The 25,836-nt window shown below is 47.1% G+C and overlaps 2 protein-coding genes across 2 annotated transcripts; one reads left to right on the forward strand and one right to left on the reverse strand.

The window, feature by feature from the left end:
* Nucleotides 1-72: 72 nt before the first annotated feature.
* LOC144487757 (uncharacterized) lies at nucleotides 73-25,317 on the reverse strand. The gene is made up of 3 exons (XM_078205834.1): nucleotides 24,354-25,317; nucleotides 13,563-13,582; nucleotides 73-933 (listed from the first exon to the last, which is right to left on the reverse strand). Exons 1-3 carry the CDS (start codon nucleotides 25,069-25,071, stop codon nucleotides 73-75), a joined length of 1,599 nt encoding a protein of 532 aa, XP_078061960.1. The 5' UTR covers nucleotides 25,072-25,317.
* On the forward strand, nucleotides 2,952-10,688 carry LOC144487756 (uncharacterized). The gene is made up of 4 exons (XM_078205833.1): nucleotides 2,952-3,023; nucleotides 5,611-6,005; nucleotides 6,537-6,674; nucleotides 10,664-10,688. Exons 1-4 carry the CDS (start codon nucleotides 2,952-2,954, stop codon nucleotides 10,686-10,688), a joined length of 630 nt encoding a protein of 209 aa, XP_078061959.1.
* Nucleotides 25,318-25,836: the final 519 nt, after the last annotated feature.

Below are 25,836 nucleotides of genomic sequence, written 5' to 3' on the forward strand. Positions count from 1 at the left end.
ACTTCACCAAATGAACAAGATTCAGTCCTGGATGTGGTTAGGAGCAATAACAGCAAAATCCAACCCCTATAATTACTTGTGAACTCGTTGGTGTCTCTGCAGGTCAGATAATTGAGTGAATCCCTTCCCACACAGAGAGCAAGTGAACGACCTCTCCCCGGTGTGAATTCGCTGGTGTCTCAGCAGGCTGGATTTCTCAGTAAATGCTTTCCCACATCCTGAGCAGGTGAATGGCCTCTCCCCGGTGTGAATTCGCTGGTGACTCAGCAAGTTGGCTAACTGAGTGAATCCCTTCCCACACTGAGAGCAGGTGAATGGTCTCTGCCCAGTGTGAACTCGCTGGTGACTCAGCAGGATAGATGATGTAGTGAACCCCTTCCCACACTCAGAGCAGGCGAATGACCTCTCCCCTGTGTGCACTTGCTGGTGTATTTGCAATTTTGATAACTGAGCGAATCCCTTCCCACACTCAGAGCAGAGGAACGGCCTCTCTCCGGTGTGTATTCGCTTGTGCTTTTGCAGGTGGGGTAACTGAGTGAATCCCTTCCCACAGACCGAGCAGGTGAAGGGTCTCTCCCCAGTGTGAACTCGTTGATGTGTCTGCAGATGGGATAACTGAGTGAATCCCTTCCCACATTCACAGCAGGAGATCAACCTTTCCCCAGTGTGAAGCCGCTGGTGTGTCTGCGGATGAGGAAACTGAGTGAATCCCTTCCCACATTCAGGGCAGGTGAATGGCCTCTCCCCAGTGTGAAGTCGCTGGTGTGACTGCAGTCTGCAAAACCGACTGAATCCTTTCCCACACACAGGGCAGGTGAATGGTTTCTGCCCGGTATGAACTCGCTGGTGTGTCAGCAAAGTGGAGGAGTTCCTGTATCCCTTCCCACACTCAGAGCAGGTGAATGGCTTCTCCCCAGTGTGAAGTTGCTGGTGCTTGTGCAGGTTCGATGAATCCCTTCCCACACTGGGAGCAGGCGAATGGTCTCTCCCCGGTGTGAACTCGCTCGTGTGTCTCCAGATGGTATAACCGAGCGAATCCCTTCCCACACACATAGCAGGTGAACGGTCTCTCCCCAGTGTGACTGTGGCGATGAGTTTCCAGCTCAGACGGGGCTTTGAATCCCTTCCCACAGTCCCCACATTTCCATGGTTTCTCCATGGTGCGGGTGCCCTTCTGACTCTCCATGTTGGGTAAAAAGTTGAAGCTGTGTCTAAGAAGAGAACACGTGTAATGTTTCCATTCACTGGGAATTGTGCAATGTTTCTTCAAGCTGTTTAACTGTTTAAAGCTCTGTCCACAGGCAGTGCACTGGAACACTCTCACTCAGGTGTGTGTATGTCACACAGATATTTAAAATCTTTAAGAGTAGACAGAACTGAAAAACATTTCTCCTTCTGGATTCAAAGGCTGATGATATTCAGGTCCTGATGATTTGAGTGACTCTTTGGGTCTGAAGTTCTGTCTGCAATTTTTCCCCTTCTAATATCCTGCAAATCAAACTCACAACAGACATCACAGTCAGTACAGGATAGAAATTCAGAACAGACAATTCTAGTTTCTATGGAACATTCTTTCCTCTCTCATTCCCCAAAAGCTGTAAATCTCCATCCCACACACTCTCCCTCCATTCTCACTCTGCTGTATCTAATATTCACCCTCCCAATTCTCCTGAAGGTGCTGAATGAGGCTGATTGACCTTTCCTAACTGACGATTTCCCATCCAGGACACCGAGATCAGAAGAAATCCAAAGATTAAACAATTCTCTGAGGAAGTGATGACTGGAAAAATATAACCTTGCTACAGTACCACATTACAAGTCTATTTAAAAATCAAACTGGATGGGCACTTGAAGGAAATAAACTTTCAGGGAAAGGGAGACTGAAGGAGGGAATGGGACTGGATTGTTTGACAGAGAGTCAGCATGGATTTGAGTTACCGAATGGAACACTTGTGCGCTATAATGACTCTATGACTGGAAATGTATAACATAGTTACAGCATTATATTACATGAAGAGAAATAATATGTTTTATTACAGAACCATAAATAATATATCTAATCTGTACCATATAACAACATTAGACATGTCTCTGTCCGATATTATTTTACTGTCCCCTTAAATGTCTGCCATCTCTGGGGAAAACCAGCTCTTTAATTGTGAACAAGAGGAAAGAGACCATCCTTTTAGCCAGACAAATAAATATCAATCTGAGGGAACAAAGGATTTCAATGTCTTTGAGAGAGAGACCTGGGCCAACCTTTCCAGAGTCTGCACCCTCCCTGGATTCCTTGCCCTTCAGTTGCTGCAAATTCCCAATTTCCCCCCAGAATGAAAAGAAATGGAAAGGGTGAGAAAAGAAAGTGTTTTACTCACAGAGACTGGAGGAAGTTTGAGTCTGTCTGAAGCTCAATCTTCATTCACACAGAGCCCGCGCTCTGATTGGCTGGAGGACCAGAGTCCTTCCGGTCATCCAACTTCTCTCATTGGTGAACACCTCAGCTGAAAGTCAGGGGATGGGCTCCCCCGCACATGCGCAACTTCCCCTCTCCCTTGGACATGCGCAGTCCCGGGCCGGGGGGAGGGGGAGATCACCGAGCGGCTTCTAACTCTGGCTGGAGCCGTCAGCCGGTTACCTGGAAACCTTGGCTCGAGGAGGTGCAGGGGGAAGGGAGCAATGGGTGGGGGCGGGGCTCCCAGGTCCGCGCGCCTGAACCCGGAGACGTCACCGTGGAGCAGAGTGATTGCTCTTGGGTGATTCAGGCAGGGCTCCATTGTGCCGTCACAATGACTCAGAGGGGCGTTCCCAGCACACAGTGTCCCATTGGCAGCAATATCACTGGTTACAGAAGCCGCACACTGCGGATTGGACACCAGCTCAGCGCAGCTGGCGGTCAAAGCCCCGCCCACCACCCCCCACGTGGGCTCGGGTTCCGCCCCCTCATTGTCTACATGCGGGAGATTGACCAATGGCAACGCTTGGAGGACCGGATGGGCGCTGGTCCAGTGGTCTTCCAGTGTTGTGTGAATGAAAATTGAACCTTCTTTGAGTCAGTGGCTGCCCTGAAGCAGCGGAGTAAATATTTCAAATACAGACTCCAACTTCCTCCAGTCTCTGTGAGTAAAACACTTTCTTTTCTCCCCCTTTCTTTTCTCATTCTGGGGGGAAATTGGGGACTTGCAGCAACTGAAGGGAAAGGAAGTGAATCCAGTCTGTACATTCCACACATTGTTAGTCCAGTCAGATAGACATGTATCTGTCTGGCAGCCTGTATGGAGATTTCCAGCTCTCTGTGTCCAGGGCAGGATAAACACAGTAAGAGTTTTAAAAACACCAGCTAAAAGTCCAACAGGTTTATTTGGTAGCAAATGCAATTTGCTGCTCCTTCATCAGATGGAGTGGAAATCTGCTCTCAAACAGGGCACACAGAGACACAAAATCAAGTGACAGAATACTGATTAGAATGCGAATCCCCACAGCCAACCAGGTCTTAAAGATACAGATAATGTGAGTGGAGGGAGCATTAAGCACAGGTTAAAGAGATGTGTATTGTCTCCAGACAGGACTGCCAGTGAGATTCTGCAAGTCCAGGAGGCAAGCTGTCGGGGTTACTGATAGAACATAGAACATAGAACATTACAGCGCAGAACAGGCCCTTCGGCCCACGATGTTGCACCGACCAGTTAAAAAAAAACTGTGACATAAGTGTGACATAAACCCAAGATCCCGGTTTAGCCCGTCCTCATGTGTGCGGAACTTGGCTATCAGTTTCTGCTCAGCGACTCTGCGCTGTCGTGTGTCGTGAAGGCCGCCTTGGAGAACGCTTACCCAAAGATCAGAGGCTGAATGCCCGTGACTGCTGAAGTGCTCCCCACAGGAAGAGAACAGTCTTGCCTGGTGATTGTCGAGCGGTGTTCATTCATTCATTGTCATAGCGTCTGCATGGTTTCCCCAATGTACCATGCCTCGGGACATCCTTTCCTGCAGTGTATCAGGTAGACAACATTGGCCGAGTTGCAAGAGTAGGTACATGTACCCGGTAGATGGTGTTCTCACGTGAGATGATGGCATCCGTGTCGATGATCCGGCACGTCTTGCAGAGGTTGTTGTGGCAGGGTTGTCTAGTATCGTGGTCACTGCTCTCCTAAAGGCTGGGTAGTTTGCTGCGGACAATGGTCTGTTTGAGGTTGTGCGGTTGTTTGAAGGCAAGAAGTGGGGGTGTGGGGATGGCCTTGGTGAGATGTTCGTCTTCATCAATGACATGTTGAAGGCTCTGGAGGAGATGCCGTAGCTTCTCTGCTCCGGGGAAGTACTGGACGACGAAGGGTACTCTGTCAACCGTGTCCCGTGTTTGTCTTCTGAGGAGGTCGGTGCAGTTTTTCGCTGCGGTATTTGCTACCAAATAAATCTGTTGAACTTTAACCTGGTGTTGTTAAAACTCTGACTGTGTTTACCCCAGTCCAAAGCCGGCCTCTCCACTCCAGGACAGGATACAGGACAAGGCGGCCTTCACGACACATGACAACGCAGAGTCGCTGAGCAGAGACTGATAGCCAAGTTCCACACACATGAGGTCGGCCTCAACCGGGATCTTGGGTTCATGTCACACTATCTGTAACCCCCACGACTTGCCTGGGCTTGCAAAATCTCACTAACTGTCCTGTCTGGAGACAATACACTTCTCTTTAACCTGTGCTTAACCCTCTCTCCACTCACCTTGTCAGTACCTTTAAGACTTGATTACCTGTAAAGACTCACATTCCAATCATTATTCTGTAAACTGAGTTTGTGTCTTTATATGCCCTGTTTGTGAACAGAACTCCCACTCACCTGATGAAGGGGCAGCTCTCCGAAAGCTAGTGGCTTTTGCTACCAAATAGACCTGTTGGACTTTAACCTGGTGTTGTGAGACTTCTCACTGTGTTTACCCCAGTCCAACGCCTGCATTTCCACTCCAGGACAGGAAGCAGTGAGCATGGATCTGTTAATCAGCCTCAATCAGCACCTTCAGGAGAATTGGGAGGGTGAATATTAGATACAGCAGAGTGAGAATGGAGGGAGAGTGTGTGGGATGGAGATTCACAGCTTCTAGGGACTGAAATAGGAAAGAATGTTCCATAGAAACTAGAATTGTCTGTTCTGAATTTCTATCCTGTACTGACTGATCAATTTTTACAATTTTTACAATAATTACTTCTGTAAATTCCTTTTACAGGATATCAGAAGGTGAGGATTTACAGATAAAAACTCAAAACAAACATCTCATAAACATCTGACAGAGTCATTCAATTTATCGGGACCTGAATATTATCGACATTTGATTCGAGAAGGAGAAATGTTTCTCTGTTCTTTCTGCTTCAGAAGATTCTCAACATCAATGCAACTGGAAAAGCACTGAGACACACACACACACCCGAGAGAGAGTGTTCCAGTGCACTGAGTGTGGAAAGAGCTTTAACCAGTTACACAGCCTGAAAATACATCGCAGCATTCACAGCGGGAGAGACTGTAACCGTGTTCTGTGTGAGATTTAACTGATTATTTAACCTGGAGAGTCACAAGGACACCCGCACCATGGAGAAACCGTGGAAATGTGGAGACTGTGGGAAGGGATTCAGGCACCCATCTGCAGTGGAAACTCATCGACGCAGCCACACTGGGGAGCGACCATTCAGCTGCTCTCAATGTGGGAAGGGATTCACTCAGTCATCCAGCCTGCAGAGACACCAGCGAGTTCACACTGGGGCGAGTACGTTTACCTGCTCTCAGTGTGGGAAGGGATTCACTCAGTTCTCCAGCCTGCAGAGACACCAGCAAGTTCACACTGGGGCGAGGCCGTTCACCTGTTCTGACTGTGGGAAGGGATTCACTCGCTTATCCCACCTGCTGAGCCACTATCTCACTCACACCAATGAGAGACCCTTTAAATGCTCTGACTGTGGGAGCAGATTCAAAAGCTCTCGAGAACTGATTTCCCACCAGCGAGTTCACACTGGGGAGAGACCGTTCACCTGCTGTATGTGTGGGAAAGGATTTACTCAGTTATCCAACCTACTGACACACCAGCGAGTTCATACCGGGGAGAGGCCATTCACATGCTCTGTGTGTGGGAACAGTTATATTCACTTATCCAGCTTGCTAAGCCACAAAGTCACTCACACCAATGAGAGACCCTTTAAATGTTCTGACTGTGGGAGCGGCTTCAAAAGCTCTGGAGAGCTGATGTCCCACCAGCGCATTCACACTGAGGAGAGACCGTTCAGCTGCTCTCACTGCACAAAGAGATTTAGAACATCATCCAACCTGTGTGCACACCAGCGAGTTCACACTGGGGAGAGACCATTCACCTGCTCAGTGTGTGGGAAGGGATTCACTCATTCATCCCATCTGCACAGACACAAAGGCTCTCACACCAATGAGAGACCCTTTAAATGCTCTGACTGTGGGAGTGGCTTCAAAAGTGCTGCGGATCTGTTGGACCACGAGCGCATTCACACTGAGGAGAGACCGTTCAGCTGCTCTCACTGCACAAAGAGGTTTAGAAGGTCATCCGCACTGCGGAGACACCAGCGAGTTCACACCGGGGAAAAACCATTTACATGCTCGGAGTGTGGAAAGGGATTCACTGAGTTCCGCAATCTACAGACACACCAGCTACTTCACACTGGGGAGAGGCCATTCACCTGCTCTGTGTGTGGAAAGGGATTCACTCGGTCATCCCACCTACAGAGACACCAACAAATTCACAAATGATGACAGGGATTGGATTCTGCTGTTATTGCTGCTGTTAATCACACCCAGGACTGAATCATGTTCATTCTGATAGTTGGTGAAGTGGGAGGATAGGAGGGTTTCTTTCTGCTGGACTGGCCATCTCATGACTTTCCCACCAGTGGGCTGATGCTCTTCGAACCCGGGAGAGCACATTTCCACTGAAATGATCCACAAAAGCGGGTGGCATGGTGGCACAGTGGTTAGCACTGCTGCCTCACAGTGCCAGGGACTGAGGTTCAATTCCTGACTTGGGTCACTGTGCAAATCCAGCATAACATTCTCCCGTGTCTGCATGAGTTTCCTCCGGATGCTCCGGTTTCCTCCCACAGTACAAAGATGTGCAGGTTAGGTTGATTGGCCGTGCTAAATTGACCCTTAGTGTCAGGGGGAAATGCATGGGGTTGTGGAGATGGGGCCTGGGTGGGATTCTGGTTATTGCAGACTCGGTGGGCCGAATGGCCTCCTTCTGCACTGTAGGATTCTATGATTCTATGAAAAGCTGATGAAGGATATTTATTCTATCCTGGATAGTAAATAGTGTTTTTCCTACCACTACAGGTCAATCTAAAATAAATACATTTGTCTCTGTTCCATTGAGTCTACAGCACAGGGCCAGGCCAGTCGGCTCAATTGGTCGGTGTCAGTATTTATGCTCCACATGAGCCTCCACCCACCCCTCTTCACCTCCCCCCATCAGCATATCCTTCTATTCCTCGCTCCCTCATGTATGTATCTAGCTTCCCCTTCAATGTATTCATGCCATTCACCTCCACCACTCGCTGTGGTGGTGAGTTCCACATTCTCACCACTCGCTGGGTAAAGAGGTTTCTCACTGAACTCCCTGTTGGATTATTGAACCCCTTCATAACCTTAAAGACTTCCATCAGGTCACCCTTCAGTCTTCTCTTTTCTGGAGAAAAGCAGCCCCAGCCTTTCCTGAGGGTTAAATGTTCTCAGTTCTGGGATTATTCTTGTGAATCTTTGTTGCTCCTTCTCCAGTGCCTCCATTTCCTTTTTCTAAATGGAGATCACAAATGTTGACAGTGGTCCCAGTGCAGTCTAACCCTGGTTCGAAACCTGTTCAAGAGAACCTCCCTGCTTTTCAATTCTATCCCTCTAGAATGGAACCTTATACATGGGCCCCACACTTTAGGAAAGATGTGAAGTTCTTAGAGAGGGTGCAGAGGAGATTTACGAGAATGGCTCCAGGGATGAGGGACTTCAGTGAATTCGAGAGACTGGAGCAGCTGAAATTTCTCTCTTTAGATTAGGCATTAAGATTGGGAATGGGGCCATTCAGCCCATTGAGTCCATGCTGGCTCTCTCTAATCAACCCGTTGCACTGTTTTCTCTCCGTGTCCCTGTAGATTTTGTTCCCTCAATTGCCCATCCAATTTCCTTTTGGAAACATTCCATTATCTCTGCTTCACCCCCCCTCGTCAAAAGTAGGTTCCAGATATTTACCACTTTCTTCAACTGCAATCAAGGCTCAGTGAGCACCGAGAGCTGGAACACATCCTTTGCTGCCTGATTTGAAACCACGTGTGTCAAGAAAGCTTGAGTGGACTGTCCAATGTGGGTGTCTATTGTGGGGAACCTGAGTGATCATTCCTCCTAGTCTGCATGGGAGAATTCTTGAACAAATACATGAAGGACATCCTGGTATAGTCTGGATGAAGGAAGGAGCACATTGTTACTTTTGGTGGCCGGGTCTGGATGCTCAGATTGAAGAAAAAGTGGCATCTTATAGAAACACTGCTCTTGCGACTACCCAAAGTTCACCTGCATTACTCCTCTTAAAGAGAAAGTTGAGAACTATGTTTGATTTATCATCTCCAGAAACTTCAGAGTTAGTAGATCATCAACAGCAATCTCATGTTACTGGATGAGACAGGAGGGCAAAACAACACTCATTTCAACAAGGAGATTGTGTGTGAGCATGTAATTATGCTGCAATTAAGAAATGGGTACCAGCCATTGTTTTAGCAAAAACAGTTCCAATTTCCTGCATGGTTCAAACAGGAGAAAGCACAATGTGAGATATTTGATACACAGCAGTAGAGTTATTATGTGGGTCATCAAACGCCCAGGAAATCTTCGCCTCAAGGTAGAGAAACCAACATTAAATGATGAATTCTAATTTAGTTTACACACAGTCTACTTATGTCACCTCTATGATTTCTTTCTGAATTCTGGGACAAAAGCTCATCACATGACTTGATTTTAGCATCAAACTCAGAATGGACAAGGGAGAAAGAACATTTGGCCTTAAAGCTGCAATGCGAGATGTCAAGGTTAAACAACAGCTCTGACGAAGAGTCATCCGGACTCGAAACGTTGGCTCTATTCTCTCTCCACAGATGCTGCCAGACCTGCTGAGATTTTCCACTGTTTTCTGTTTTGGTTTCAGATTCCAGCATTCACACTATTTTGCCTTTATCATAAGGTTGAACAATTACTGGTCCAAACTATCGACCTCCCTCGCAATTAAAATGATCTGTTTGGTTCTCGAAATCCAAAGTCCATCATACTCAGAAAAACAACTGTTAAAATATCCAGACTTGTGCATTAAATTAGTGCTGTTTAACCTGTGATGTTCCAGAGAAGTCACTTTATTTCACACTGTGTAACCATCTTTAATTTAATAAGTTTAGAATGGAGTTCTGTAATAAGCTTTTGTAACTCTTTGGTTCCTTTATGTTTTATTAAAAAGTATAAAGTCAAATCTCCGTAGTCCCAGATGACCATAGGCTGCTCTCCACTTTGAAGGGGGAGAGGTGACTGGTGATTTGACCTGAGGATCACCACACCCCAAGCCAGGGGCAAGGTTGAGAAGGTGGGGTCTTCACGATTAACCTCAGCCGTTACAGGAATGGAACCCGCACTGTTGGTGTCACTCCGCATCACTCACCAGCCAACTGAGCTAAACCGAGCCACACAATATCCATTAGCTGAGTGTACTGTTATATCAAGCAGACCAATCACTTTCAAGCACTGAGATGTGTTTTAAAGTTATGAGGAAAGTAAAGTAACTCATTCCAAATAACAAGAGAGGAGTAATTGTAATCTTCAAATAACCTCATAGAGTCAGAGGTTTACAGCATGGAAACAGGCCCTTCAGCCCAACTTATGCATGCCACCCTTTTTTTAACCACTAAGCGAATCCTATTTGCCCACATTTGGCCCATATCCCTCTATACCCACCTTACCCACATAACTGTCGAAATGCTTTTTAAAAGACAATTGTACCCGCCTCTATTACGACCTCTGGCAGCTTGTTCCAGACACTCACCACCCTCTGTGTGAACAAATTGTCCCTCTGGACGCTTTTGTATCTCTCCCCCTCACTTTAAACCTATGCCCTCCAGTTTTAGACTCCCCTACTTTTGGGAAAAGATGTTGCTTATCTTGCTGATCTATGCCCCTCATTATTTTATAGATCTCTATAAGATCACTCCCAAGTCTCCTATGCTCCAGAAAAAAAGTCCCAGTCTACCCAGCCTCTCCTTATAACTCAAACCATCAAGTCCCGGGAGCGTCCTAGTAAATCTTTTCTGCACGCTTTCTAGTTTAATAATATTTTTTCTAATATTCGGGTGACCAGAACTGTACACAGTATTCCAAGTGTGGCCGTACCAATGTTTTGTATAACTTCAACAAGACGTCCCAACTCGTATTCAATGTTCTGACCAACCTGTCCAAAACATCGACATCATATTTCCCCCATCTTGGACAAATGGGCAATGGAGATATCAAAGTGTTCTTTAATCTTAGCAATAGGATGGAGGGTTATAGGTAGGCCTAAAAGGTAGGGATATGTTCGGCACAACTTGTGGGGCCGAAGGGCCTGTTTTGTGCTGTAGTTTTTCTATGTTTCTATGTTTCTCAGAAGTAGCAGGAACAAACGTTCATGACGGGGAGAGTCCCACAAGTAATTGATACCTCAGAAGGCCAGTCAGGGGGACTATGGGACCCCTGAGTTTAGTTTACCTGGTTTTGCACAAAATTGGAGACAATGGGAAATGATATCAATCGATGATTAGCACCCTCAAGAAACAAATTAGAAATCAATGATGCCCACTTAGACCAATAACACGGTTTACTGTACTGTGGGGTGTGGCTGCAATTAGTTAATAAGCAGCAGCTTTCATTGACCAAGCTGCACATTGAGTGTGGAACTGAAGTCCATTTGTAGTGCCTGCTGTTCAGAAGAAAGGGAGAGATGCTTGTAACATCATGTTGGCCTGTTTGGGTGATCATCAAAGGCCAAAAGGGGAACTGAAAGGGTTAATAATCACATAAGCTGCTAAGTTCTCAAAGACAGAAGCTCTGAGAAACCAGATGCCTCAGAACTAGGCGGCCTCCAGATAATAGTCAAGGACCACAAAACTTTGAATTGCAAGGGAGGCTCCAATCATGCAGTGTGCGCACAAGAATTCAATTGAACCATTTGCAGCTGCAGCTTATGGGTGCCCATTAGAACAAGGGACAATGAGCAAGGGAGTTTGATACACCACTGGTCAGACATCTATCTATCGTACTCGTGCCTGAAAGTTCATAGATAAGTACAGAAAATACCTGCTCGATGACATAATTAAGTAGATGCTGTGGGGTCTGTTCATTCCTGAGAACAGACGTAGACAGCACTGGTCCAAAGTTGAACTCCTTTTATTGAGCATCATTTAAAAATTAACACGTTACAGAAAGCAAAAAAATGTTTACTTGAGAGAGAGGGACCAGCAGAAGCTCGTCCTGATACAGATTCGATCCAAACCTTGCACAGCATCAGCTTCTGTCGGGGTCCATTCATTCCTCAGAATAGACATGGGTAGCACTTGGTACGAATTTAAGATGATTTTCTTTCTTGAATAAAACTTAAAATTAATACGACAGAAGTGGAGAGAGAGAGAAATGTTGGAGACTGACTTCACAGCCAGGCCCTGTACAGACTCTGAACTCAAACCTCACACTGGGCTGAACAAACTAAACAGATAACTGTTCCTGCAATATATGAATTCTTACCTGTTATTGAAATTGCTGGTACAAACTGTGTCCCTAAATTCCATAAACAATTGGCAGCTGTGGCCGTGAAAAATTTTGTTGATGAAAAGCATTGTTTCTGCTGACATTGTATTTTCAAAGAATGCAGTCAATTTCTAAACTCATCCCAGAATTCCCAGCTGAGTTTTAAAATGTGACCAAGTTCGCTTTAAAGCTCAGCCTAAGTAGTTACAGAGACAGGAATATCTTCAAATTAAGTCTTTTAACTGAAGCAAACCATACAAAGGATCCCAGAAATGTGCACAAATGGTAATTGGACAGCTATACTCACACATGATGTAATCCTAACTATTAGTTGAGTGGAGATGGATAATTTCTGAACAAATATACAGATTTGATTGGTATTTGCTAATTCCTTGTGACTGGATCTGAAAGTATAAGAGTGGATAGAGCTGTGAAGAAGGCCTATAGTGTGTTAGCTTTTATTAACAGGGGGTTGGAGTTTAAGAGCCGTGGGATTATGCTGCAACTGTACAGGACCTTGGTGAGACCACATTTCAAATATTGTGTGCAGTTCTGGTCACCTCACTATAAGAAGGATGTGGAAGCGCTGGAAAGAGTGCAGAGGAGATTTACCAGGATGCTGCCTGGTTTGGAGGGTAGATCTTATGAGGAAAGGTTGAGGGAGCTAGGAATGTTCTCTCTGGAGCGAAGGAGGCTGAGGGGAGACTTATTAGAGGTTTATAAAATGATGAAGGGGATAGATAGAGTGAACGTTCAAAGACTATTTCCTCGGGTGGATGGAGCTATTACAAGGGGGCATAACTATAGGGTTCGTGGTGGGAGATATAGGAAGGATATCAGAGGTAGGTTCTTTACACAGAGAGTGGTTGGGGTGTGGAATGGACTGCCTGCAGTGATAGTGGAGTCAGACACTTTAGGAACATTTAAGCGGTTATTGGATAGGCACATGGAGCACACCAGGAGGATAGGGAGTGGGATAGCTTGATCTTGGTTTCAGATAAAGCTCGGCACAACATCGTGGGCCGAAGGGCCTGTTCTGTGCTGTACTGTTCTATGTTCTATAACTGTCTGTGTAATGTATTATTCAGGCCCCTCTGGTGGCCCACCAGCTGGACTACCAGATTATTAGCTGTAGCTTGAAATAAGGATGTTTGGAAAACTCCAAAATTCTTTGTCTGGGCACTCAAAGGGGACAGCCCTGAAAATAGTTCAGTCCTGAATGTGATTAACAGCAACAATAACAGCAGAATCCAACCCCTGGAATCACTTGTGAACTCGCTGGTGTGTCCGCGGGTGGGATGCATCACAAAATCCCTTCCCACACTGAGAGCAGGAGAATGGCCTCTCCTCAGTGTGGACTTGAAGGTGTCTCTGCAGGTAGGTTGAATCATTGAATCCCTTCTCACACTGAGAGCAGGTGAACGGCCTCTCGCCGGTGTGAACTCGCTGGTATATCCGTAGCTTGGATGATGATCTAAACCTCTTTGTGCAGTGAGGGCAGCTGAATGGTCTCTCCTCAGTGTGAATGCGCTGGTGGGACATCAACACCGAAGAAGTTTTGAAGCCACTCCCAAAGTCAGAGCATTTAGTGGGCCTCTCATTGCTGTGAGTGATTTTGTCTCAGCAGATTAGATAACTCAGCGAATCCCTTCCCACACTGAGAGCAGCAGAATGGTCTCTCCTCAGAATGAATACGCTGGTGAACCAACAGTGACAGAGCTTTCAAAATCCCTCCCACAGTCAGCATTGAAAGGGCCTCTCACTAGCGTGAGTGACATTATGTCTCCGAAGCCTGGTTAACCGAGTGAATCCCTTCCCACACTCAGAGCAGGTGAATGGCTTCTCCCCAATGTGAATTCGCTGGTGCTTCTGCCGGCTGGAGAAATGACTGAATCCCATTTCACACTGAGAACAGATGAATGGCTTCTCCCCAGTGTGACTGCGTCGATGGACTTCAAGCGCAGATGGGAACTGGAATCCTTTCCTACAGTCCCCACATTTCCACAGTTTTTCCATGTTGTGGTGTCCTTCTGAATGAGTGATGATGAGTTGAAAATTTGTCCATGCGCAGAATGCAAAAGGTATCACCCCACTGTGAATGGTCTGATGTTTTTTCAGGCTGTATAACTAGTTAAAGCTTTTTCCACAGTCAGTGCATTGGAACACTCACTACTGTGTGGGTATCTCAGTGCTTTTCCAGTCACACTGATGTTTAAAGCCTTCTGAAGCAGACAGAACAGATACAAGATTTATCCTTTTAGATTGAAAGCAAATAATATTCAGTTCCCGATTAATCCTGTGACTCTGTCAGATCTTAACATGACATTAGGTTTGAGGTTTCTGGCTGTAAATCGTCCTCGTTTGATATCTTGCAAAGGAGTTTGCAAAAATCATCACTGTCAATTCTTTCCTCTCTCATTCCCCAAAAGCTGTAAATCTCCATCTCACACACTCTCCCTCCATTCTCATTCTACTGTATCTAATATTCACTCTCCCAGTTCTCCTGAAGGTGCTGATTGAGGCTGATTGACAGATCCATGCTCACTGCTTCCTGTCCTGGAGTCTTCAGGTAAGCATTCTCCAAGGCGGCCTTCACAACACACGACAGCGCAGAGTCGCTGAGCAGAAACTGATAGCCAAGTTCCGCACACATGAGGACGGCCTAAACCGGGATGTTGGATTTATGTCACATTATCAGTAACCCGCACAGCTTGCCTCCTGGACTTGCAGAATTTCACTAGCTGTTCTGTCTGGAGACAATACACATCTCTTTAACCTGTGTTTAATGTTCCCCTGATGTGGAGATGCCGGCGTTGGACTGGGGTAAGCACAGTAAGAAGTCTCACAACACCAGGTTAAAGTCCAACAGGTTTATTTGGTAGCAAATACCATAAGCTTTCGGAGCGCTGCCCCTTCGTCAGATGGAGTGAAAATCTGTTCTCCAACAGTGCACAGAGACACAACATCAAGTTACAGAATACTAATTAGAATGCAAATCTCTACAGCCAGCCAGGTCTTAAAGGTACAGATAATGTGGGTGGAGGGAACATTCAACACAAATATTGATTGGAACCTTTATAGGTCGAATAGTTCGGATGGGGCAGTTTTTGTACAGTGTGTGCAGGAGGGTTTCCTGACACAATATGTGGATAAGCCGACAAGAGGTGGGGCCACATTGGACTTGGTACTGGGTAGTGAACCGGGCCAAGTGTTAGATTTGTTTGTGGGAGAGCACTTTGGAGATAGTGACCACAATTCGATGTCTTTCATTATTGCAATGGAGAGGGATAGGGCCATGCAGCAGGGCAAGGTTTATAATTGGGGGAGAGGTAATTAGGCAGGAATTAGGGAGCATAAGATGGGAACAGAAACTGTCAGGGAAAGGCACAAATGAAAAGTGGAGCTTGTTCAAGGAACAAACACTGAGTGTCCTTGATAGGTATGTCCCTATCAGGCAGGGAGGAAATGGCCGAGTGAGGGAACCATGGTTCACAAAAGAGATTGAATGTCTTGTCAAGAGGAAAAAGAAAGTGTATGTAAGGATGAGGAAACAAAGTTCAGTTGGGTCACTTGAGGGGTACAAGCGAGTTGTTCTGATCTGCTTGAAAGATTCAATGGAATCTTTCCAAAGGGTAAAGACTTGAAAGGGAAGAATTTGCAGGGCTGTGGGGAAAGAACAGAGCAGTTGGATAAATCAGAGAGTCCTTTCAAAGGGATTGCAGGGACATGATGGGCTGAATGGACTCCTGCAGCCTGTCAATCTCAGCCTCCTGCTTTTGTGCAGGTTTGAAGGGCAGATTTCAGTGCAGCCTCTTCCCTGTATCTGTATTTAAAGAGACGGGTTTCTCTTTAGCTTTGAGTGACTGATATAACAATTGGTTGGAGGCCCATTTCCCACTCAGTCCTCCAGCACCTTCCTGTCTCTCTATTAGTGCGACGCCCATGGCAGTTTCCCAACTGGGGCGCAGGCCCCATTATTCTCAGCTAAATTCAGCCCTCAGCTCCGTCGCCTGGCTGTCATTAACACGAGCAACAGAGAGACAGAAAGGTGCCCCAGGCTCAAATGGGAAGTCGAAACGTGTGGCTTTAAATGAAATGTTAGGATCTCTGATGATCAACAATTTTTAAAAAATGAATTCTAAACCCAGTAAACAAATTAAAGAATCACACGACAAAACTTCAAGTTTTCTGATGTTTACTCCAACAAACTGGAAGCAACAATGATTAAACACTTTTTTATAGGGAACATAGCCCTTAAACTGTAAAATTAAACTTTGCCCTTTTACTCTTAACACCATTAAATATCCACTCAATGGATATATTTTACTCTGCCTTGGAATGTTGACACACTTTCTCCAAAAACCAGCCCAAAGTGATTCTTTCCTCCCCAAGGGTTTATTTCCATTGTTTTCCTTTTCCAGTCTGACAACCTTTAATCCCAGAACTGTCCTTCACAGTGATGGTTCTCCTGGACATTTTCCGAACACAAGCAAGGCGAATCTTCCAGCCTTGTTTCATAATTCTCAGGAATTTGTGACCAACATTCGACATCGGAGCAGAAGTCGGCCATTTGGCCCTTTGAGTCGGCTCCACCATTTATTTAGATCATGGCTGATCTTTTTGTGTTGCGTTCTCGTGCTATACCCGATACTTTTGATGCCCTTATCCAACAAGAATTAGTATAAAGGCAAAATTCTGCTGTTTTTGGAATCTGAAACAAAAACAGAAAATGCTGGACAATCTCAGCAAGTCTGACAGCATCTGTCGAGAGAGAATAGAGACAACATCTCGAGTCAGGATTACTCTTTGTCAGAGGTGAAGACAAGGAAAATCGGACAAAATTTATCCTGTGAGGGTCAAGAACTGGGAAGCAATCTATTAAACCTCCTCTGAACCACTTTCAATGCATTTGTATCATTTCTTAAAAAGGAGACAAAGCTGCACCCAGTGTTCAAGATGCAGTCTCAGCAGCGCCCTGTATAACTGAAGCATAGTAAGAAGTTTAACAACACGAGGTTAAAGTCCAACAGATTTATTTGGTAGTAAACATATTTGCTACCAAATAAACCTGTTGGACTTTAACCTAGTGTTATTAAACTTCTTACTGTGTTTACCCCAGTCCAACGCCGGCATCTCCACATCATAACTGAAGCATAACATCTTTACTCCTGTGTTCAATTTCTCTCGTAATAATAGATTGCATTCCATTTGTAAGAACTTTGATTTATTTGAACTAAGATTTATGGGGGTTCTCTTGTTTACAATAATCTCCCTCATCGTAAATCACACCAGGTTCCAGTGTCTTAACCATGTGGCAAGAAAGAACACTTTAAATGGTGAATTCAGAAAGTTTATAAATCATTAAAAATGTAACAAGTCAGAAAGATAAAAACTGAGTGTCGATTAACAGTTAACAGAGAAAGTTTAACTTTAACAATTGAACAGACTTCCCTCCATCCCTCTCAGACCAGGACATGAAGTGACTGCTCCAAAAACGTGGATAACTTGTAAAACCAACAGCTCTCAACACCTCTCTGTAAACATCTCTCCCTCCACCTCTCTCTACCAAATTGCCTTCTCAAGACCACTTTTTTATACTTTAAAAGTGCCGAAAGCCCATCTTAGCCAATTCCCATAAATCTTCCATTATAAACTAAAATAGACACGAGTTTCAGATGATTTGAAAACAAATGAACTGTCTGCTGAAAGGGTTCACTTTTCTACAGAACCTGAAGGGATGGGGAGTGAGCAGAAAAAATTGGTCCACAATAATACCACTTTACACAAGTATAAAAATCAAAACAAACGAGATTGTAAACTTCATCTCTGAATTTTTTTGTTATATTCCATAACTTAATTATTTTTATTTGATCAGTTTTTTTAGAGATGGATAACTTCTGTTCTTTATAAACTGATTCACTCATTTTGTTTATTCTACATGGGCTTCGAGAATCAGAACCCAGACTTTATCATCCTTATCCTTTTTCCCCTTTTGCCACCACTCCCTCTGTTTTGCGGGAGGGTCGTGGGGATTCCAATCAGAACGAATCATTTTATCATAAAAGTAAAATACTGCGGATGCTGGAATCTGAAACAACAACAGAAAATGCTGGAAAAGCTCAGCAGGTCTGACAGTATCTGTGGAGAGAGAATAGAGCCAATGTTTCAGGTATGGATGACCCTTTATAAGAGCTGTTATGAAGTGTCTTCCAGACTCGAAACATTGGCTGTTTTCTCTAATAATTTTATCGATAAGTTTCTTGTTCTTAGTTTCCAAACAGCAGGTAAGAGACCTGTCCAGTCCTCACTCGAGCTCTGATTTTTTCACTGGCCATGCTTGGGTCAGTTTATAACCATTAGAATCTACTCTGAGGTCTGCTTTTCAGTCCAGTGCTATTTGGAGTATACTGTTACTGCACCGACTAACGGGTCACAAGTCCCTCACAGGTCTTATCACAAATTTGGGATAAAATAATTTAAACAATGCCTGAGAACGCTTTTTAACTTCTTAACCAACTATCTGCCACTGTTTGTTGATTGGTCAGACCTCCTCTTCACAGATTCGGGAATCTCAGCCGCTGAACACCAGCCGGTCCTGGAATAAGATTAATTCTAACTCATTCTGAATAAATATTCTCACCAGGTCCTCTGTTGGGGCCCTGCTAAGCAGCTTTAATGGTCCTTGATTGCAGAAACTGAGCAGTCACAGGAATGTGGTCAAGATAGTCCAGTCCCATAATGCCTCACATTCAATCTGCTGTCCTTCAATTATAACAGAATATGTGGCTGTATGTAGCTGCCTCGGCCACGATCAGCGCCAAAACTGCCTTCCTGAACTGCTACAATGCCTGAGGTGTACGTACACCCACAGTGCTGTTAGGGAGGGATTTCCAGCTACACATTCCAGACTTTCACTGGACTGTAGGTGGATACCAGATTGATATATTCCATTCAACCACACCCAAGGTGAGTTATTCCAATTTCTTTATTGTCCAGGACAATATATTCACAATATCTTCAAAACAGAAATTAAACATTCCCATTTGATTTCAGGTATTAACATATTCTGTTAGTTTGTCCTTTATTGTCGATGTCAGGCTGGGGTTGTTCCCCTTGGAGCAAAGGAGGCTGAGGGGAGATTTGATAGAGGTGGACAAGATTCTGACAGGTTTAGATAAGGTGGACAAAGAAAAGCTGTTCTCATTAGCTGATGAGACAAGGACGAGGGGGGTCACAGATTTATGGTTTTGGGTCAGAGATGCGGGGCGGGGGGAATGGGAGGAAGAATATTTTGATGGAATGAATGGTAATGACCTGGAACTCGCTGCCTACGAGGGTGAAGTGGAGACAATAAACAATTACAAAGGAAATTGGATGGGCTTCTGGGGGAGTTTCAAACAGAAATGCTGACTAAATATCTCTGAACTTCCTCACACCCTGTCACTCTGTGATCCTTGCGAAATTTAAAACCAGGTATTCGCAACAAGACTCAAAGAGCATCAGCCCACTGGAGGCAAAGGTGTGAGACCGGCCAGTCCAGCAGAAAGAAACCCTCCGACCCTCCGCATTGACTAACTGTGAGAATGAACAAAATGCAGTCCTGGATGTAATTGAGAGCAGAAACAATAACAGCAGAATCCAACCCCTGTGAACTTGTTGGTGTCTCAGCAGCTGTGATGAAATTCTGAACCCTTTTTATACACTGAGCAGGTGGACGGTGTGGTGAACCATCGTTGGTTCACCACTGGGGGTTGTTATTATGTTACTGTTGGGCTAGGGTGTTGTTACTGTGGGGGTTGTACAATGTTGTTGGGTTAGGGTGTTTACCTGTTATAAGAGTTATCATGGCACATTCCAGTGGGGTCTCGCCTCCGGTGGCGAGGTATAAGACCCCCTGCTCCGGCAGGACCCCTTCAGTCTGAACTGGTGTATTCGTGTTAGTAGTTCCATTGTTACACAATAAAAGCCTTCAATATCGAAGCCTTGGTTCCACGTGCTTAATTGTCGCGCATCAATTTTATTGTGTAACAGAAAACTCACAGCTGTACAAAAAAAAAAGAGTATGGAACAGATCTTAAAACCGGATCGTCTGACACTGGACCCACGTGCGGTCGGTGCCGCTAACACATTCGACCATTGGTGGAAGTGCTTCGAGGACTACCTGGCAGCCTCGGTAGCTATCACTACAGACAGTGATAAACTCCAGGTCCTCCACGCAAGGGTAAGCGACACGATTTATCTCGCCATTCGTGCAGCTCCCACTTACCCGGGTGCCGTCGAGCTCCTAAAAAAAAGATACACGAAGCCACCCAATGAGACACATGCTCGTTACCTCCTCGCTACACGACGTCAGCAGTCGGGCGAAACCATGGAGGACTACGCCAATGAGCTCCTGCAGCTTGCCAGGGGCTGCGATTGTAAAGACGTATCAGCCGAACAATATATGTACGACCTCGCCCGAGACGCGTTCGTAGCAGGGGTAGGGTCCTCGTACATCAGGCTTAAATTGCTGGAAAAGAGGAAACTCGACTTGACCCAAGCAATGGAGATGGCCGTGATGCTGGAAGCGGCGTCGAAGAGCTTGGCGCTGTACCCCGAGGACCACGTGCAGTCAACGTGGCTGGAGCAAGCTCAGCTCCCTCCTCGCCCCGCTAACCCGCGCTCCCAGATCGATCCGACGACGGCGGCAGCTCCAGGTGGCCAGCGATGCTATTTTTGTGGTGGGGCCAAGCATCCACGGCAACAGTGTCCGGCAAGAACGGCAATCTGCAGCCAGTGCGGTAAAAAAGGCCACTACGGCAAAGTCTGCAGGTCCAAGCCTAAAAACGGCAGTGCAGCTTGTAACCCTCCAGAACGGAGACAATCTCATTCGGCGTCGCAGTACCCACGAGGTCCGACCACGTGCGATCCCAGGACGGCGCCATCGTGGCTGACGGAGGAGGAGGAAGACCACCAGGAGTCGCTGCGCTTGGCGCCCTCGCCCACGTGCGATTCATGGGGGCGGCCATCATGGTCCACGACGACTAGGAGCGACCAGCAGGGGTCCTCAGCATCCACATCGGCAGCATGCAGTGACGCCCAGGGGCCAACGGTGGCGTCGATCTCCCTGGACCAGACCAGGCACTACAGACTTGAAAATTCCATGATGGATATAAAGGTTAGTGGTCGAACTGTGAATTGTCTGTTTGACAGTGGGAGCACCGAAAGTTTCATACACCCTGAAACTGCTAAAAGATGTGGACTCCGGGTTCTCCCTGCCAAGCAGACAATTTCCATGGCATCACGGTCCCGGTCTGTACCGATCCAAGGACGATGTATGGTAACTCTTGAGGTACAGGGCACAATTTACGAGCAATACAGGCTCCTTGTGTTACCTCACCTTTGCGCGCCAATTCTCCTCGGACTAAACTTTATGGTCCACATGAAGAGTGTGATCCTACAGTACGGTGGGCCACTCCCTTCACTGGCAGTAGGGAATCAGCCGCAGCCTCCAAATTGCCCAAAGCGCCCCGCATGCAATCTATCCACCCTGAAAATCACTACACCATCCCTTTTTAAAAAGCTGGTACCTGGCTGCAAGCCCATCACTACTAAAAGTAGGCGTTACAGCGCTGAGGACCGGATCTTTATTAGATCTGAGGTTCAGCGGCTCCTCAGGGAAGGGATCATACAGGCCAGTGCTAGTCCGTGGAGAGCGCAGGTCGTGGTAGTCAAAAGCGGGAACAAACCTCGGATGGTCATCGACTATAGTCAGACCATTAATCATTATACGCAGCTGGATGCGTATCCTCTCCCGCGCATTTCTGATATGGTCAATCAGATTGCGCAGTACCGAGTGTTTTCTACCATAGACCTTAAGTCCGCCTACCATCAACTCCCCATCCGCCCAGAGGACCGACAATATACGGCTTTTGAGGCGGATGGTCGTCTATACCAATTCCTCAGGGTTCCATTTGGTGTCACCAATGGGGTCTCGGTCTTCCAGCGTGCTATGGACCGAATGGTGGACCAGAACGGGTTGCGGGCTACCTTCCCGTACCTGGATAACGTCACCATCTGCGGCCATGACCAGCAGGACCACGACACGAATCTCCAACACTTTCTGCGCACTGCATCTCGCCTGAATCTGACCTATAACAGGGAGAAGTGCGTATTCCGTACGCGTAGGTTAGCCATCCTCGGATACGTGGTGGAAAACGGGGTCATTGGCCCTGATCCAGACCGTATGCGCCCACTTACTGAACTTCCCTTGCCCGCTAGCACGAAAGCACTGAGGAGATGCCTCGGGTTCTTTTCGTATTATGCACAGTGGGTCCCCAACTACGCGGACAAAGCTCGTCCGCTCATTAAGTCCACGACCTTCCCACTTACGCCGGAGGCCCAATTGGCCTTCAAGGCTTTGAAAAGCGACATCTCGAAAGCCACGATGCACGCGGTGGATGAATCCATCCCTTTCCAGGTGGAGAGTGATGCATCTGATTTCGCCCTAGCCGCCACACTAAACCAGGCAGGCAGGCCCGTCGCGTTCTTTTCCCGCACCCTTCAAGGCCCCGAAATTCGGCACTCAGCGGTGGAGAAGGAGGCTCAGGCCATTGTGGAAGCAGTCAGACACTGGCGCCATTACCTGGCAGGGAAGCGATTCACCCTGATCACGGATCAACGATCCGTGGCGTTTATGTTCAGCAACACGCAGAGGGGCAAGATCAAGAACGATAAGATCTTGCGGTGGAGAATTGAGCTCTCCACCTATAATTACGATATTATGTATCGTCCAGGGAAGCTCAATGAGCCCTCGGATGCCCTCTCGCGCGGAACATGCGCCATCATGCAGGAGGACCGCTTGAAGGCTCTCCACAATGATCTGTGTCATCCTGGAGTCACCAGACTCTACCACTTCGTCAAAGCCCGCAACCTGCCCTACTCGGTGGAGGATGTCAGGTCAGTGACGAGAAGCTGTCGGATTTGCGCAGAATGCAAACCACACTTTTATCGACCAGACCGGGCACAATTGGTCAAGGCCACTCGCCCTTTTGAGAGGCTGAGTGTGGATTTTAAGGGCCCCCTTCCCTCAACGGACCGGAATGTCTATTTCCTCAACATAATAGACGAGTATTCCCGGTTTCCGTTTGTTGTCCCCTGTGCGGACACGTCGACTGCCACCGTCATCAAGGCATTCAGTGAGCTTTTTACCCTGTTCAGGTACCCCTGCTACATGCATAGCGACAGGGGCTCGTCGTTCATGAGCAACGACTTGAGGCAATTCCTGCTCTCATTCGGGATTGCCTCTAGTAGAACCACGAGCTACAACCCTAGGGGTAACGGACAGGTGGAAAGGGAGAATGCTACAGTCTGGAAGGCTGTCCTACTGGCACTGAAATCCAGGGGCCTTCCAGTCTCCCGTTGGCAGGAGGTTCTTCCAAATGCACTCCATTCTATCCGCTCCCTCCTGTGTACGGCAACCAATGCTACTCCCCACGAGAGGATGTTCTCATTCCCTCGGAAGTCGTCCTCAGGAACCTCATTGCCAGCCTGGTTGACGTACCCAGGACCCGTCCTTCTGCGGCGACATGTGAGGGCTCGCAGGTCCGACCCCTTGGTCGAACCGGTCCAACTCCTCCACGCCAACCCTCAGTATGCCTATGTGGCATATCCTGACGGGCGAGAGGACACTGTCTCCATTAGAGACCTGGCGCCCGCAGGGGACGTAGCAACTCCTGTCGCTCCTATTCCCCCAGTCACGAATCCACTACTCCTCATTGCTTCCCCAGACGTGGCGCGGTCAGCACCGGGACCAGTGCATAACACTTTTACTCCCATGTACAGCTTGCCTGAGACTCAGAGATCGGCGCCACCATCATCACCACCACCACCACCACCAAAGGTTCCAGGATCCCCTGCACCATCGCCTCACCAGGGCCAGCCGGCCCGGGAGTCCTTGAGGGGACAGCCAGACGTTGTTTTGGAAAGAGCGCCACCACAAGCACCTGCTCCGGTTTCGCAACCGGTGTTGAGGAGATCACAGCGTCGGTGCGGTCCTCCAGACCGTCTGGACTTGTGAATTCTGTTTATATGACCTGTTTTTTCTTGCACCCCACCACCTTTTGTTCTTAAAGGAGGGGTGAATGTGGTGAACCATCGTTGGTTCACCACTGGGGGTTGTTATTATGTTACTGTTGGGCTAGGGTGTTGTTACTGTGGGGGTTGTACAATGTTGTTGGGTTAGGGTGTTTACCTGTTATAAGAGTTATCATGGCACATTCCAGTGGGGTCCCGCCTCCGGTGGCGAGGTATAAGACCCCCTGCTCCGGCAGGACCCCTTCAGTCTGAACTGGTGTATTCGTGTTAGTAGTTCCATTGTTACACAATAAAAGCCTTCAATATCGAAGCCTTGGTTCCACGTGCTTAATTGTCGCGCATCAGACGGTTTCTCCCCAGTGTAACCTCACTGATGTCTCAACAGGTGGGATAACTGAGTGAATTCCTTCCCACACTGAGAGCAGGTGAATGGCCTCTCCCCATGTGAACTCGCTGGTGTCTCCGCAGGTTGGATGAACGAGCGAAACCCTTCCCACACTGAGAGCAGGTAAACGGCCTCTCCCCGCTGTGAATGCGCTGATGTGTCCGCAGGACGGATGACCGAGTGAATCCCTTCCCACACTGAGAGCAGGTGAACGGCCTCTCCCCGCTGTGAATGCGCTGATGTGTCCGCAGGTCGGATGACTGAGCAAATCTCTTCCCACACTGAGAGCAGATGAATGGTCTCTCCCCAGTGTGAATCCGCTGGTGTCTCTGCAAAGTGGATGACACGGTGAATCCCTTTCCACACTGAGAGCAGGTGTACGGCCTCTCCCCAGTATGAACGCGTTGATGTGTCTGCAGGTCGGATAACCGAGTGAATCCCTTTCCACACTGAGAGCAGGTGAATGGCCTCTCCCCAGTGTGAATTTGCTGGTGTGTCCATAGATTGGATAACTGGTTGAATCCCTTCCCACACTGAGGGCAGGTGAACGGCCTCTCCCCAGTGTGAATTCGCTGGTGTCTCTGCAAAGTGGATGACACAGTGAATCCCTTTCCACACTGAGAGCAGGTGAACGGTCTCTCTCCAGTGTGAACTCGCTTGTGTGTCTGCAGGTGGGGGAACCGAATGAATCCCTCCCCACACTCAGAGCAGATGAATGGCCTCTCCCCAGTGTGGTTGCGCCGATGAGCATCCAGCAGAGAGGGGTATCTGTATCTCTTCCCACAGTCTGCACATTTCCATGGTTTCTCCATGGTGCAGGTGTCCTTGCCTCTCCCTTGGGTGGACAATCAGTTGAAGCCTTGTCCACACACAGAACACGGGTACAGTCTCTCCCCGCTGTGAATGGTGTGATATTTATTCAGGCTGTGTAACTGGTTAAAGCTCTTCAGTCAGTGCACTGGAACACTCTCACTTGAATGTGGCAGTGTGTTGGTGCTTTTCCAGTCACACTAATGTTTGAAATCTTTTCAAATCTTCCAGATTCAATGGCCGATGATATTCAGGTCCCAAGGAATATGACTCTGCCAGATCTCGACGTGACGTTTGAGATTTTAGCCTGTGATTCCTCTTTCAATATCCTGTAAAACAAGTTGACACAAGTCATCAGTGTCAGTACAGGATCGAAATTCAGAACAGACAATTCCAGTTTCTATGGAACATTCTTTCTCTCTCAATCCCCAAAAGCTGTAAATCTCCATCCCACACACTCTCCCTCCATTCTCACTCTGCTGTATCTAATATTCACCCTCCCAATTCTCCTGAAGGTGCTGATTGACGCTGATTGACAGATCCATGCTCACTGCTTCCTGTCCTGGACACAGAGAGCTGGACATCTCCATGCAGGCTGCCAGACAGATATATGCCCATATGACTGGACTAAAAATGTGTGGAATATACAGACCGAATTCACTTCCTTACCCTTCAGTTGCTGCAAGTCCCCAATTTCCCCCAGAATGAGAAAAGAAATGGAAAGGGGGAAACATTGATTTCCTCCCAGATGTTGCCCAGAGGAGGAA

The sequence above is a fragment of the Mustelus asterias genome, unplaced genomic scaffold (assembly GCF_964213995.1).
Source record: "Mustelus asterias unplaced genomic scaffold, sMusAst1.hap1.1 HAP1_SCAFFOLD_1019, whole genome shotgun sequence".
Lineage (NCBI taxonomy): Eukaryota > Metazoa > Chordata > Chondrichthyes > Carcharhiniformes > Triakidae > Mustelus > Mustelus asterias.